General features: G+C 40.5%; 1 protein-coding gene across 3 annotated transcripts in view; it reads left to right on the top strand.

The window, feature by feature from the left end:
* The window catches only part of HEPHL1 (hephaestin like 1), a 571952-nt gene that overhangs the window by 127029 nt on the left and 427423 nt on the right, over positions 1-17500 (top strand). For all 3 annotated transcript variants that reach the window (XM_044072648.1, XM_044072649.1, XM_044072650.1), the window contains exons 6-8: positions 5550-5718; positions 14714-14853; positions 14942-15073. In XM_044072648.1, coding sequence (XP_043928583.1) covers positions 5550-5718; positions 14714-14853; positions 14942-15073 — 441 coding nt within the window. The remainder of the gene's footprint in view (positions 1-5549; positions 5719-14713; positions 14854-14941; positions 15074-17500) is intronic.

Raw genomic sequence — 17500 nt, 5'->3', positions numbered from 1 at the left:
AAAGAAAAGAAGAAAAAGTAGAAGGAAGGATATGTAGGGACAGGGACAAGTGGGGTAAGGAATGGAGCAAAGAGGAAAGGAATCAAGTGGGATGATGACAATGACATGTCCTGGAGCTAAGTAAGACATTTTTTAGAGCTTTTTCCAATGCAAGGGTATGGATAATGTTTCTAAGAGACATGAGTAGTTTGTTCCAGGATAGAGCAGGGGAGAAACTATAAAGTTTTTGACCAAAGGACTTTTTAAGTTTATATATTTGTAAGAGACATTGGTCAGAGCCTCTAAGGGACAGAGGGGCAGTATAGAGAGAAATAAGTGAGAGGATGCTAGGGCAGAAGGTGGGGATATTAAGGATAGAATAAATTATACCTCGTATCATGCTTTTCGGCCCCAAAACCTGGGCCGAACCACAAAGGGAGGGGGAGTGTCCATATTCATCAAGGGCACCCACACCTCCAGGTTAGTAGCAACACATGAAGCATCGGAGACCATACAGGTGCAACTAACCATAGGCAAAACTGCTGTACAACTGGTAGCATGTTACAGACCACCCTCCCGATCTCAGGAATCCCACTCAGCCTTCCTGAAGACATTGGAGGATATGAATGTATCACAAAATACCATCATACTGGGAGACTTCAACTACCCTAACATAGATTGAGTACATTATTCTAGCCCTAACACCCTAGCCCAAAGGTTCCTGGAATTCAGAAATTCAAATGCACTGGAACAACTAGTCACCTCTCCCACTAGGGGAGATAATATACTAGACCTGATCATCACAAACATGGGGACAAAATGCTCCACACCGGAGGTATACCCCTCACTAGTGAGATCTGACCACAAACTAATCACCCTGGATATACATATCCCACCTCCACCCCCAGTACAAAAGACCACAGTGAAAAACTTCTCAAAAGCAGACTTCACTCTTCTTAAGACTGAGATGGTATCCTTTAAGCCCACTGGGCCAGTGGATACCACATCCCACAATGCTGAATCCTTCACAAATGCTTTCTATGGACATCTCCAAGAATGCATGGATCATGCAATCCCAAATAAATCCAAGTCCCTCTCCACCAAAGGCAAGCGTCCTGTCTGGTGGACCTCAGCCATTAACAAATTGTATAACAAAAGAAGGAAGCTACTGCACAACAGAGCAAAATCCCATAAAGGGAAGACATCTCTGATCTACACTAGCAGAAAACTACGTTCTCTCATAAAAACATCCAAGGCCAACTTTGAGAGAAATATCGCTAAGGACACTAAAGATAACCACAAAGCCTTCTTCAGCTATGTTAGAAACCTGGGTGGAAACCCTCAGATATGCTCAGAGTTAGTTCACAACAACAAAAAATACACTGAACCCACAGATATTGCCAACATTCTGGCTGACAGGTTCAGTGCAAATTTCTCCCCTCCCTCACCCCCAAAAGAAGAAATACTTATCCCAGCTGAATGTAATCTCCCTGTCATCTCAGATATCCAGGTGAGAGCCGCCCGCAGCAAAGCTAAAAACACTGCATCAATGGGACCTGACGGTATCCCGGGTTGCGTGCTACGTGAACTCCAAGAGGAGCTAAACCCGCACATAAAAATGCTATTTAACCTTAGCCTTACTACAGGATATGTACCTGAACACTGGCGTACAGCAACAGTGGTCCCACTCCACAAAGGGGGTACCTATACAGACCCTGGGAACTACCGCCCCATAAGCTTAACCAGCCTGGTCTGCAAAGCTATGGAAAGAATCATTATGGAACTCATAAACAGAGACATTGGGGACCTACAGACACTTGATCCTACCCAGTTCGACTTTGTAAAGGGCAGATCCTGCCTTTTGAACCTGGTTGACTTTTTCAAAACAGTCACTAGAGCCATTGATGAGGGCAAAGCAGTCCATACAGCCTACCTGGACTTGGCTAAGGCCTTTGACACAATACCCCACTCAGGCATCATAGATAAGCTCAACAGCTTAAATGTAAACCCTTATGTCACTAGATGGGTTGCAAACTGGCTAAAGGACAGAACCCATAAAGTTAAAATCGCTGGAGCAATGTCAGATTCAAAGCCAGTCACAAGTGGTGTCCCACAGGGATCTGTCATGGGACCCCTCTTGTTCGGCATTTATTTCTCAGATGTTAAAGCAAACATGGAAGGGTTGTGGCTGACAAAGTTCGCAGATGACTGCAAACTAGGCGCCATAGTTGATACACCAGCGGACACATACATCCTACAAAAAGGCCTCACAGAAACGGACAACTGGTGCCAGAGTCATGGCCTTAAACTAAATGCCAAAAAATGTACAGTCATCCCCTTTGGGAAAAACAAAGTACCCACAAATTGTCACATAGACAGCAACCCACTGAGTATGGAAAACGTAATCAGAGACCTAGGGACCCAAGTCGACAGTGACCTCTCATTTGACACCCATGTTGCCAAAGTGGTTAGAAAGGCATTCTACCTTGCACACCTTATCATGAAGGGATTCACATCCAGATCCAAGGATGTCATTGCACCCCTATACTCCTCCCTCATCAGACCCATGATTGAGTACAATGCCCCATTTGGTATGTACCTCACCCGGCATTTGCAACAGCTGGAGAGACCACAAAAGTACCTCACCAAGAGGATCAAGGGTCTCCAACATATGTCTTATTCTGCCAGACTAAAGAAACTCCAGCTCTATTCAGTAGCATACCACCTGCTCAGAGGTGATCTGTGCCTGACGTACAAGGCCACATCCAATCAGGAACTGATGGACATGCTCCACCTCAAAAAATCCCAAATCCATCAGAACCACGAGAGCTAAAGACTTAAACCTCGGCACAAGTATGAAAAGGACATGCTGCAGGGATAGATTCATAACCCAGAGGCTTCCCATGCTCTGGAACAGAATCCCAGTTCATGCTAGGCAGAGCCCCTCACTAACTCTCTTCAAGAGAAATGTTGATGAGTGGATGGGAGATCGTAAGTTTACCCCAGGGGGTCACATCTGTGTCACTACTAGACATGGGCACAGTAAACTAATTCTATTATATAAGGGGACCTTCACTGTGTCACTACTAGACAGAGGCACAGTATTCTAAATCTATTCTGTGCATTTTTGTACCATTTCATGGGGTGGCGAAAACCACATCACTATGGCTAGGCTTACAAATGCCCCAGGGCAGATAGCCTAGTACTAAACTATGAAACTATGAAACTATAGGGAGTTGAGTTGTTAGAAGTTGGTTAGGAAATTCAAGCCAGTTAAGATTCCTGCGAGTAAGGCATTGGTGAGATCCAGATGGTAAATTAACTGCAAATCGTGCAACTTTGTTGTAAGTGGTTTCAAGTTTGCAAAGTAGAGAGGTATGCAAGTTGGTTAAGATTTGTAAACCATAGGAAAGGTTAGGAAGAAGATAAGCTTGGTCAAGTGAGTTTCAAGAGACAGGTTTTACTACCCTAAATTTTTACTACCCTAAATGTAAAGGCATTAATCTCATCCATAGAGTCTATATTTTATATAATGAATTAGTTTCTACTTTCCTTCCAATTTCTGATAAGCAGGACTGTATTCTATCTTTGTACTTGCAATTTGTTTTCCCTATCTAGAAACAACTACATTTATCGCAGTTAGCAAAATACACAATATCCTCAGTGTTACATGCTGCTGAAGTTTTAAATGTAAACTGTTGTCTATCAGTCGGATGTGCAAATTTACAACCCCTGTTAATATATTTGCAAAAAATCAATTATAACAAGGCTTCATACCATACTTTGTGCCACCTAAGATCATTATAGCATAGCTTCTGTTTAAGGTTCATTTCTCTCTTGTAAATAAAACTTGGTCTACTTCCCACATGTTTAACTGTATCCTGGTTAGAACATAGTATTGACCAGTTATTCCTAATAATGTTTTGAACCTGTGCATGCTTGTGCAATATGCTGTAGCCCTAAATATTTAAATATCTTGACTTGTTAAATTAGAATTGGCAGACCATGAAGTTAATATTAACGTGAAGTACATATGTACTCAGACTGTTTAATGAAAATGTATCCTTTATAGAGAAGTTTTAGTCTTTACAAAGAGATTCAAGCCAGTTCTGACACACAGCCAAATACAAATTGGAAAGACACATGGAAAACCAGAGTAGACTGCAGAGTGATAGAAGTGGAAAGCTTGGTGGTATATTATACTCTGTTTTAGCTATATTTGAAATAGCCTAGATGCAAACGTAACACTAGTGAAAGAATGACATATATAGAAACTGATACAGAAAGTTTTGAATGGATGTGACTGGTTTATTTATGGCTTTAAGTCACAGTACTTCTGACTATGAAATGTTTTGACAGCTAGAAGCAATTTAAGATTTGTATAATCTTAGACAAACACAAAAACTGAATGCTACCCCATGTCTTTTTGAATGGGCACTGTTCAAAATATAGCAGAAATGAAACTTTGATGACATTTTAAAGCTTAGTATTTGCAGTACATTCTAAGATATGCAGTCTTTTGAGAGACAATGTTGAGAAGTGACTGCTATTATAGCAATAACCCACTCCTAAGTGTGGGTAATGCTGGATTTACCCACAGTCGGTGTGGTTTGCTCACAAGGGTGAAGCCTGAGTGGCCAAACAAAGACAGCCGTGGGTAAATCCAGCATTGCCCACACCCAGAAGTGTGTTATTGCTATTATACAATGACATTATTTAAGAAGAAATATAATTACTTTTCTTAAATAATGGCATTGTAAAATGCCTCCTTGCTGCTCTTCCGCAGCTGTTTAGTATTCTGCGGCAGTTCTGATGTACTGCACATGCGTATGCTTATGCAGTACATCAGAGCTGTGGGCGGAAGCAACGGGAAAAGCAAGATCTCCGTTGCTTTTTACAAACTGTCTCGCTAAGTTAAAGTTGTTTAACATAGCGAGACAACTTTAAAAAAAGCAACAGAGAATCTCTGTTGCTTTTTTTAAAGCTGTCTCGCTATGTTAAACCCATTTAACATAACAAGACAGTTTTGAAAAAAGCAATGGAGAAAGCAAGATCTCCCTTCCTTTTTACACACTGTCTCTCTATGTTAAAATGGGCTTTAAAAACCCATTTAACGTAGCAAGACACCTTTAAAAAAAGCAACCGAGATAGGAAGATCTCCGTTACTTTTTTTAAAGCTGGCTCGCTATGTTAAACTCATTTAACATAGTGAGACAGCGTGTAACAAGCAACGGAGATCTTGCGTTCTCCGTTGCTTTAAAAAAGAGTTATACTAATGGAAAAAGTCCGGGCGACCGTACCTTTTTCCATTACTATAACTCTGATTTACAACATGCACACTGATCAATCAGCTTGCACATTTTGGAATATTAATGGGGGGGGTCGTTGTATAATATTTATGTTTATAGTACATTTACAGTTGTCAAAACAAACAAAAATAATTTGTATATGTCAGAGACAGAAGCACACGCATTATAATAGCTGGTTGATCCATCTTTAGTTCAAAAAGTAATATGGAATTAACTTCTTAAAAATGACTGCAATGTTAACTGGTTCTGTTTTTTAAACAGCTGGCATGCAGGTGTTTTATAATGTGGATACCTGTCATCAGCAGCCTGCTGAAGTTCCACTAACTGGAAAGACAAGAAAATATTTTATTGCTGCTGAACCTTTGATCTGGGATTACGGTCCTCTAGGCATTGACAATTTTAACAAGAAGCCTCTGAATGCAACAGGAACGTGAGTATTATCAGCATTACTCTGACATATAACAGAAGATCCAAATGGGGCAGAAATGTTAGCTGCTTTTAGGTTGTTTCATGCCACATCCTGAAGAATATAATAAAGGCCACATTGTAATTGTGTCTGGCCTAAATGTATCCATATGCATTAATCTTGTAAGTGTATCCATGTGTATTTCTCTTCTGAATGTATCCATGGGTATTTATCTTGCCAGTCATCTACATTATCTGTCAAAATGAAAATCTGGCACTTTAGCCAGTATATATTTGCTTCTGTATTCTTTGCTTCATTCCTCTTATTAGTACATTTTGTCATTACAGCAAATAAATAATCTAGAGGCATTTACTACAAAATAACACAAATATGCATCTTATGCGTATTCTGTTTATACATATAAATTTGTAGGGACTAAAATATATAAAAATGCATCATATGTGCATTCATTTAAAACATATACTTTTGCAGAATTTCTAGGAAGACTAAAACGGTTAAAATAAGTTAGATGAATTCCAGTTTCAACGTTTCTGTTTTTCAGCCCTGCTCTGTTTGCTGACATCAAATCACAAAGTGTAGCAGTAAAAGCAAGTGTCTGAGGAATATGCAAATAGCAAAATGGTGATGTCTAGCTCTTAAAGCCATGAAGAAAGTGAACAGATAACAAGCTATCTTCCCCACTATAGTACAACAGTGTTAATGGACATTAGAACTGTGCATTGTTTGAAGCACACTACCTATTAAATACATTGTGCTAAAGAATTTTATAGAATGGCTTGGACAATCATCAATTTTTATAGAATACTTTATGTTCCAAAGGAATTAATTAATTACCAAGAGAACCTGGTTAGAAAAAAAAATTCCAACAGTACAAAATCTGTGTGCCAAGACATAGGCTGAAACCTCTTACTGGAGTTGTCATTTCTTTTCCCCTCGTTAACTGTAGCTTAAAAAGCAGCATGTGGCAAATGTGGAAAGAAATACATAAACTAATGAAAGTAAATCCAGTACCAGCAGCAGTTATAAGAACCTGCAATTTTTTCCCCCTTATTAACAGCAGTTAGCAAGCATGAGAAAAAAAGGAATAAATAAATAAATAAAACAAAACTAACAAACTAATGCAGGTAACTGCAGTAGCAGCAGTTAAAGGACATGTGTGTGTGTGTGTGTGTGTGTGTGTGTGTGTGTGTGTGTGTGTGTGTGTGTGTGTGTGTGTGTGTGTGTGTGTGTGTGTGTGTGTGTGTGTGTGTGTGTGTGTGTGTGTGTGTGCGCGCGCGCATTTGCTTTTTATTAACCAATACCATATGTTGCTATTATTTGTCTATTTATTCATTCATTTAATCATAATAAGACATCTGAAGTGTACAAAGTCAAGAAAGTGGCTGGAACTGTGTGTGTGTGTGTGTGTGTGTGTGTGTGTGTGTGTGTGTGTGTGTGTGTGTGTGTGTGTGTGTGTGTGTGTGTCTGACTGTGTGCGTATTTACATAGCTTATATTTTGAATGCAAAATACTTCCACCATCAGAGATTTCATACCCTACTGGGACTTTGAAAGTTTTGGTGGACAAACTATTTTATATCAAAGATATAACAAATATGTGTATACCAATAATAAAACAAATACAAAACAATGTGACAGACATTCCATTTTATATACATAATAATGCCCTCCAGGATGGGTGTTACAGAGAAATAATGAACTTTCCATGGGTATTGTATAGCTTCTCCTCTGGCTTTAGGCCTGAAAATATCCCTGAGTGGTCCATTATTTCCATGTAATTCTCACTCTGTTGGACATTATTGCTTACATATTGTGATGTGCCATTTGTGTATTTATTTATTTGCATATCTATTTATTTTGATGACTGGATTAGAATAGCTAATGCACACTGTCAGTATGATAATGGAACAATGTGACATTAATTGGTATATAAAACTCTATTATTAAATAACATTGTAGAATTACTTGAATGAAGGCAATGAAAGTAAGCTAAATGAATCATACTTTATACCTACTGCATTAATAGGTTCATAGATAGGTTCATAGGTAGGTACTAGGCTATCAGCCCAAGGACCTAAGTAAGCCTAGCCAACAAGGTTCCCTGGCTTACGCCACCCAATAAAGTTATTTTCCTGTGTCCCTGTCGAGCAGAGCCACAGACGTGATTCCCAGGGTGTATTTCCTATATCCCATCCACTTATCAAGATTTTTCCTGAAGAGTGCTAATGAGGAAATTTGCTTGACATAGATGGGTAGCTTGTTCCAAAGTATGGGAAGTCTCTGGGATGGGAATCTATCCCTCCAGCATGTCCTGTTTATTGTGGTGACAAGTTTTAGGTCCCTAGAGCATGTAGCTCGGAGGGACTGGGATTTCTTTAGGTGCAGCATGTCCAACAGCTCTGAGTTTGACATAGTTTTATATGTTAGGCAGAGATCACCTCAGAGTAGGTGTTATGCTATGGAGTAAAGTTGGAGTTTTTTGAGGTAGTCAGTGTAAGGCAGCTGTTTGAGGCCAGTAATCCTCTTTGTGAGGTACTTCCGTGGCCTTTACAGCTGCTGCACATGTCTTGTGAGGTACATTCCAGAAGGGGCATTGCACTCTATAATGGGTCTAATGAGTGTGGAGTAGAGGGGAACAATGACCTCTTTTTTCTAGATGAGAACCCTTTTGTGATGAGGTGTGCCATGTAGAAGGATTTTCTGACTACTGTGGTGATGTGATTATCAACAGAGAGACTACTGTCCACCTGGATCCCCAGGTCTCTTATCACACATTTGGCATTAAGTAGACTGCCGCCTATGTGGTAGTTCATGGGTACAGAGTTTTTACCAAAGGGGATGACAATGCACTTTTTGGCATTGAGCTTGAGGCCATGGCTCTGACACCAGGCATCTGTCTCAGTGAGGCCCTTCTGTAGGATGTCCACATCATTTGGGGACTCAACTATGGCTCCTAGTTTGCAGTCATCTGTGAAATTTGTTAGCCAAAGAACTTCTTTGTTAGACTGTACTTCAGAAAGTAGATACCAAACAGGAGAGGTCCCATGATTGAACCCTGTGGTACTCCACTTGTCACTGGTTTGAAGTCAGATTTGGAGTCTGCAACTTTTACAGTGTGGGTTCTGTTAGTGAGCCAATTGGCAACCCATCTTGTGATGTAGGGATTTATACCTAGTTTAGTGAGTTTAGCTATAATTCCAGAATGGGGGATGGTGTTGAAAGCCTTGGCAAGGTCAAGATAACTGTGTGAACCACCTTACCCTCATCTACTGCTTTGGTAACTGCCTCAAAGAAGTCTATGAGGTTCAAGAGGCATGATCTGCCTTTCACAAACCTGATCTGGGTGGGGTCCAGAGTTTGGAGGTTACCAATGTCTTTGTTTATGAATTCCATGATGATGCATTCCATGGCCTTACAGACCAGGCTCATCAAGCAAATAGGTCGATAGTTCCCGGGATCAGTGGTGACTCCCCCTTTCTGGAGTGGGATAACTGTTGCTCTGCGCCATTCAGTCAGCACAAAGCCTGATGTGAGACTCTGATTGAACATGGTGCTTAGGTGGGGAGCCAGTTCATTCTGAAGTTCATGTAAAACGCAGCCTGGGATGTTGTCCGGTCCCATGGATGGTGTGTTTTTGTCTTTAGAGAGTGCAGCTTTACCTGTGTAGTTGTGATTACAGGGACTCTGCATTCTTCCTATATAGATATGGGCCCTTTATGGGGTGAGAGGGGGGTAAAGTTAGCACTGAACCTATCTGCCAGGATGTTGGCAATATCAGTTGGTTCTGTAATTTTCATGCCGTTGTGCTGTAACTCAGAGCAGATGTAGGTATTGCCATTGAGATTCTTGACATAGCTATAGAATGCTTTGTGGTTGTCCCTAGAATCAGTGGTTATTTTGTTTTCTTAGCTAGCTTTGGAGGATCTTATAAAGGATATCAGCTTCTTACTGAGGCTGACCAGGGAACTCCTCCACTCATGGGATTTTACTCTCTTTTGCAACAGTTTCTTCCTTCTTTTGTAGAGTTTGTTTATGGCAGGGGACCACCAGATTGGCTTCCTTTTTTGGAGGATAGCATCTTGGTTCTGTGTGGGATAGCATGATCCACTCGTGTAAGTGCTTATAGAGTGCATCTGTGTAGGATTCAGCAGTCGTAACTGCATTGTCCATCTGCATGGGTGTCATGAAGTTCACCACTTCTGTCTTAAGAAGCATGAAGTGGCTTTAGAGAAATTTTTTACCATGATTTCCTTAATGGGGGGTGGGGGCATGATGTGGATATCTAGGGTGATTAGCTTATGGTTGGAAATGACTAACGAGGAGTTGACTTCAGGTATGGAAGACCGGTCACTCATGTTGGTAATGACTAGGTCTAGGATATTGTTGCTCCTGGTGTGGGTGTGGATAAGTTGATTCAAGGCATTGGAATTTATGAATTCCAGAAAGCGTTGAGTGAAGGAGTTGGTACATGAGTAGTTTCCCCAATTAATGGTGGGGTATTTGAAATCTCCCATTATTAGGGTGTTTAGTTGAACCCTAATGTTTTCCAGTATATTAAGAAAAGAGGAGTGGGAATCCTGGGGCATGGTGGGGGATCTGTAGCAAGCTACAATTTGGATTACAGTTTTGCCCAGAGTTAGTTACGTTTGGATAACCTCGGATGCATTATGCTGAGCAACTAGCCTGGAGGTGTGGATATCCTTAATGAACATGGACACACCTCCACCTTTGGTGTTCCGGTCCAGATTAGGTGGCTGAAAAGTGTGGTATGAGTTGCAGCCTGGTAATGCAGGAGTGCTCTCTGGAGCCTTGGACCAGGTCTCAGTCACTGCACAGATACTGATGTTCTCTATTTTAAGGAGTGCCTCGAGGCAGTGCATTTTGAGATTTAGACTTCTAGCATTGAGTAGTATTACCCTCAGTTTTTGCTTGCCTGTTCCTGTTATGGTGGTGAATTTGGCATTTGAACCTTGCCTAAAAAAGGCACTATATGAGGCAACAAGAGCCTTAACTAGTATAAGGTTGGGCGTCGAGCTGGCACCTCATCGTTTCGTAAAAAAAAATCTACTGCCAATCATTAGCGGACCAGAGTTCCGCTGTGGCGACCCCTTACTGGGAAAAGACAAACAACAACTTATGAAATTATTAAGATATAACCAAACACCGTAATACTGGGTGATTTCAACTACCCTGCCATTAACTGGCCCATCCAAAACCTTAACTATCAACATAAATTCATTTTCCATAACCATTCACAACAATACTACCCTTGAAATTGTTCCCAGTGCTAAACTATTAGGTGTTCTTATTGATAATCAGCTTAAATTTGACACCCATATACAAAGTAACATAAAAAAAACTCACCAGAAACTTGGTATGTTCTATCGCCATATTTGCGTCCTCACCCCATCCACTAGATTCCTCCTTGCTTCCACATATCTCATCCCTTCCCTCCTTTATGGTGCCCCACTCTTTACCAATCTACAATCCTCTACCAAAACAAAACTCTCCTCCTGCTATAATAAAATCGCCAAATTCATCACTGGCCACAGATCCTCCTCTCATCACTGCATTGCTCTTCACAAGCTAAATTGGCTAGAACTTCCCAATTACCTCATCTACACTCAACTAACTCATGCCCACAAGCTCATATTCAAGCCCTCCCTCTGCCCTTCTCTTGCCTCAACCTTCACTATTCACATACCCAGCCGACCCCTAAGAACCAACACTCAGAACTTAATAAAACTCCACAAACCAACCCGTCCAGCAGGCAAACTCCTACTCTCTTTTTCCCTAGCCCATCTCTGGAACTCCCTCCCACCTCATATTCGTAGCACCTGCAGTCTCCCCTCCTTTAAAACTCTCCTTCACTCACACTTACAAACACTGTGGGAATGCTCATGTTCCCATCCTGCTTAACTTTCCCAGCCACTATCTTATCCCTTAGCCAATAACCAGATCACCTCTACAGGAACTTACATACAGTAAATAAACACATTTAATTCTGTGTACACACCTTCACACTATTGTCTTAAACTAAATATCTATCTTAGTGATTATAGTGACTTAAAAAAATGTTGTTTTATAAACTGATGTGAATTGTTACATATTGTTATGCTATACCTTCTATTTCTGCTTTGATTTACTTTGGCTTAAATGTACTCTTCTTGCATTTTACTATGTTTTTATATATTATATTTCACTATGTTTTTTATTGTATCCATGGAGCTTTTCTCCCCAGGACTCCATTGAAAACGGGCTCATTTGGCCCAATGGACCATCCTGGCAACCAAACTTCAAATAAATAAAATAACTAGGAAAACTACTCAGGTGCCAACACCTTTTCCCAACAGTTCTTGGAATTCATAAATTCCAATGCCCTGGATCAACTAATCCATTGTCCCACCAGGGGCTGCAGTATCCTAGACCTGGTCATTACCAACATGGGAGACAGATGCTCCACGCCAGTGGTTACCCCCTCATTGGTCAGGTCTGACCATAAGCAAATCACCCTTGACATCCACATCTCACCCCCACCCCCCAGTAAGGAAACCTCCCTAAAAAACTTCTCCAAAGCCAACTTCATGCTACTCAAGTCAGAAGTGACAAACTTCATAACACCCTTGCAGATGGGAGCCAAATGTACGGCTGCTGAATCCTACACTAAGGCACTGTACGAGCACATCCACTTGTGCATGAATCATGCCATCCCAAATAGAACCAAAACACTCTCCTCCAAAAAAAAGGAAGCTAATCTGGTGGTCCCCTGCCATAAACAAACTATACAACAGAAGGAAGAAACTGTTGCAGAAAAGAGGAAAATCCCAGGATGCAAAAAACTCCCTTACCAGCCTCAGTAAGAAGCTGAGATCCCTCATAAAATCCTCCAAAACTAGTTTCAAAAATAAAATTTCCAAATATTCCAAAGACAACCACAAGGCATTCTATAGTTATATCAAGAATCTAAATGGCAATGCTCAGATCTGCTCTGAGCTACAACAGAATGGCATTAAATATACTGATCCTAAGGATATTGTCAATATCCTGTCAGATCGATTTAGTGTCAACTTCACCCCGCTCTCACCCCCTAAAGGGCCCATCTCAATACCAAACGATTGCCAAATTCCAGTAATCAAGGCCACACAGGTAGAAAATGCACTGTCCAAAGCTAAGAATACAGTATCCATGGGACCAGATGACATCCCGGGCTGTGTACTACATGAACTACAAAATGAACTGGCACCTCACCTAAGTGTCATGTTTAATCATAGCCTCGCCTCAGGCTTCATGCCCACTGAGTGGCACATAGCTACAGTTATCCTACTCCACAAAGGGGGATCCACCTTGGATCCTGGGAACTGCCATCCCATCAGTCTGAAGAACCTGATCTGCAAGGGCATGGAATGTATTACCATGGAACTTATAAACAAATACACTGGCAACCTTCAAACACTGGACCCCACCCAGTTTGGGTTCGTGAAGGGCCGATCTTGTCTCCTGAACCTGACTGACTTCTTCAAATCAGTCTCCAGAGCTGTGGACAAGGGTAAGGCAGACCACACAGCCTATCTGGACCTCACCAAGGCCTTTGACAGCATCCCCCACTCTGGAATCATAGATAAACTTACTAAGCTGGGCATAAATCCCTACATCACTCGATGGATTGCCAAATGGCTTACTGACAGAACCCAGACTGTAAAAGTAGCTGACTCCAAATCCAGCTCCAGACATGTGACAAGTGGAGTACCTCAGGTTTCAATCCTGGGACTGCTCTTGTTTGGCATCTACTTCTCTGAAGTATAGGCCAACACTAAGGGACTCTGGCTAACAAAGTCTGCAGATGACTGCAAACTGGGAGCCATTACTGAATCCCCAAACGATGTGGATATTCTACAAAAGGGCCTTACAGAAACAGATGGTTGGTGCCAGAGCCATGGACTCAAGCTTAATGCCGAGAAATGTATAGTTATCCCCTTTGGGAAAAAACATGTACCCATGAATTACCACATAGGTGGCAGTACACTAAACACTGAAAGTGTGATGAGAGACTTAGGGACACAGGTGGACAGTGGTCTCACCTTCGATAACCACATCACCACAACAATAAGGAAATCCTTCTATGTGGCACACCTCATCACTAAGGGTTTTTCATCCATAAAAAAGGAGGTCATTGTCTCACTGTGCTCATCCCTCATTAGACCCATTATAGAGTACAACACCCCATTTGGTATGTACCTCACAAGACATCTGCAACAGCTGGAAAGGCTGAAGAAATATCTCACTAAAAGAATCACAGGCCTAAAGCAGATGCCCTATGCTGACCATCTAAAAAACTCTAGCTATACTCTGTAGAATATTGTCTACTCAGAGGCAATCTCTGCTTAACATACAAGGCCATGTCAAACCCTGAGCTGTTGGACTTGCTCCACTTAAAGAAATCTCAATCCCTCAGAGCTACACAGTCCAGGGATCTAAACCTTGTCATCACAATGAACAAAACATGCTGGAGGGATAGGTTCCTGACCCAGAGACCCCCCCATACTCTGGAATAGACTGCCCATACATGTCAAGGAGAATGCCTCCTTGGCCCTCTTCAAAAGGAACTTTGACGATTGGATGGGAGATAGAAAATTCACGCCGGGGATCACATCAGTCACCCTGCTAGACAGGGGTCTAGGGAAGTAAATATTGTGAGAAGAAATATCCAGGGAATTTTTATGGCTAGGCTTGTATAGGCCCTAGGGCTGATAACCTATTACCAAGCTATGAATAACCTTCTCTTGAAGAAAATGTCAGATTTAACTTCAGACTAGAAATACTTTTTTTTAATTTGTTAATGTGTCTTAGCACTGTAAATTAAACATTTATACTTTATAGCAAGATGCCCATAAAGACAAACACTGTGTGAAATATATAATTTTGTTGTCAAACAGAATGCAAATGTTTGTATAGTGGCTGTTATCATGTATTTACTTCCATTCCTTAATCTTCTGTTGCAGTGATTCACAAATCTATTTTGTGAGAGGCCCTCAAAGAATTGGAGGAAAGTACTGGAAAGATCATTATGTTGAATATACTGATGAAACATTCACCAAAAAGAAAACAAGGTCATCTCTAGAAGCTCATCTAGGCATCCTTGGTATTTATTTGTATTTTTAATGCTGAGTTCAGAGATGATAATATTGCATTGCTGTTGAAAGCTGATGTAATATTTTACATTTTTTCAGGTCCAGTCATCAAATCTGAAGTTGGGGACAGACTTTTAGTTACTTTCATGAATAAAGGAAACCAGAATTACAGTATCCACCCACATGGTGTGCTGTACAGCAAGGCATTTGAAGGAGCTGCTTATATTGATGGTAAGTTTAATGCCAATATTCTTTTCTAGCTGAAAACACTCTGCTTGAACTGCCATTATAATACTTACCAGTCTGGCTTCTCTATTTTAATCTTCCTAACTCGCTATAGTTTTTGTGCATAAAAGTATAAACCCTAAGCTAAATGCCAATTTTTAGGATGGTCATCAAGATTAACTCCAGTACTTTTCGTTCTATTAGACAACTCCCTTTCAAGTACCCATATAAGTCGACAACATTAGTCTACAAATCTTTATCCTCTTTCATAGCAGTCACAGCATACATACATCGACCCACATACATACACACACACAAACACATACACAAAAACATAATTTCACTCATACACAAAACAGGAACAGGGCATGTGTACTACTCTATATGTTATAATAAAATCTACCCTCTTAGACAAGCTATAACCTATTCATAATAAAAACTGTAGGTTTTTACTTCTTTTCTTTAAAACATTGTTTTAGAAATTATACACTGATAGGCATGGCATGCTCAAAGATACCCATAGTCATGACTCCATGGTAGGAAATTCAATGGCACAGTGATCTGTATATTAAATAATAGTTGTCATTCGTTATGCTTTTTGCATTCTCAATTACAGTTGCAATCAACCACTGTATAAAAAGACATAGCAAGATTAATTTAAATACATTTTCTGTTTTGACAAAAACTAAATAGTTTAAGCTTAATAAATGAATAAATGAATGAATAAGAAGTAAAATAAAACGTTAAACTTAACAAATGAAAGAAGTTTTGGTGATGTGGTGAGTCTTCCTGGAATGGATAATTTAATGCAATGTCCCCTTTGGCACATATCTAATCAGGCACTTCCAAAGTTGGAATACCCCACAAAAGTTACCTCACCAGGAGAATGCAGAGCATGAATACCCTGCTCTGTACTGATCACCTAAAGTCTCTATATCTGTATTCAGTCTTTTATGTGCTCCTGAGAGAGAATCTTTGCCTGGCATATAGGGTTTCATATGCACAAAACAAATAGCACCAGAAACACTAGATCAAGGAATCAGAACATTGCTTGTTACATAAACAAGATGCACAGGAAATACAGATTTATGTCTCAGAGGATATGTGCACTCTGCCCCATTGTTGTAAAACATAGTTCATCCATGACAATATTCAAATAGAACCTTGAAAATTGGATGCAAAATTGCAAATTTACCCCTAGTTTGGTCCCCCATGTCCCTTATGAACAGAGGCCATCAATAAGAAAAGTACTATCCTAACTAATGACCCTCACTACAAATCCTTAGTTACCTCCCTACTAGCATGCCCCCTCCCCATAGACACCCATGATACTTGGCACCCAAATGGTTTGGATGTACAGCAAGGCTTGCAAGGCCCCTAGTGGTCATTAGCCTAGTAACAGCCTATGAACTTACAAACGTGTCAGACTGCAGGGGGAGCAGCCTCCTTACAAAAAAATTAAACTTACCACCGAGGTTTGCAGAAAGTTGTTTTGGTCATTATTATTTGATTGATCAGCACATGGTGAAAGAGTTGTTGATTGATTGACATGATTCCAAGAATGGCATGGCCTTGGAGAATATCGGGATGAATGACTGGGTATTTTTATGACTCTGAGTGCACACTGAGGAAGCTGATTTACTATGTACACCTGCAGGTATGAATGAGTGTTACTATAAAAGTATGTAGTTATGACTATTTCCATGCATTGTGTGAGTGGGTGCACAGATGGAGAAATACAGTGATGACCTTAGTTTAATCTGCATATCAAAAATGTGAGCCAAAAATCTGGACATTCTGTAAAAATCTGAACAGCTGAGATGTATGACTTGGGAATCAATTTTGTAATAGTTAATGCAACCAAATAATTATAGGTTCCCTTGCAGGTCATTTTAAGCCTAGCTAATTTCCTTTTTTGTGCTTAAATTAAGCTACCCCATTTGGTAGTGAATAGTCTTACCCATCCCATGGATGATAATTGTAGATTACCTCTAATGAGAATGATTGGAATCATACCATTTATAATCCGAGGAGACCCATGCATGGGATAAAGTATTAAGGAGCTACCTGTGTCTATTAGTACTACAAGGGGCATTCTTGGGATACTTTTTCCCATCCATAGATCCAAGTTGAAATTTAAATATGGACAAAAATGAGCTTTATTTTATGTGGATGGGGAGTCTGTTCCAGAGCAGAATTATCCTCTGAGAGATATACTTTTCTCACCAAAACTATTCTGTTGATGTTCTAGAAGAGGTTTAGATCCCTAGACTGAGTTTTTGTGATGCAATTTGACTTGCTGAAGTGAGTAAAACCATCAGTGTTAGACTGGAGGGTGCCTTGTCTGCCAGACACAGGTCATCTCCTAGCATTCTGAGGGATATTGAATATTGTGACAGGGCTTTGAGTAGGTCCATGTAGGACATGTTGTTT

The sequence above is a fragment of the Protopterus annectens genome, chromosome 5.part0, assembly GCF_019279795.1.
Source record: "Protopterus annectens isolate FY-2018-M chromosome 5.part0, PAN1.0, whole genome shotgun sequence".
Taxonomy (NCBI): Eukaryota; Metazoa; Chordata; order Ceratodontiformes; family Protopteridae; genus Protopterus; species Protopterus annectens.
Note: the sequence above shows the minus strand (reverse complement) of the source record. Positions and strands in the feature narration are given on the sequence as shown.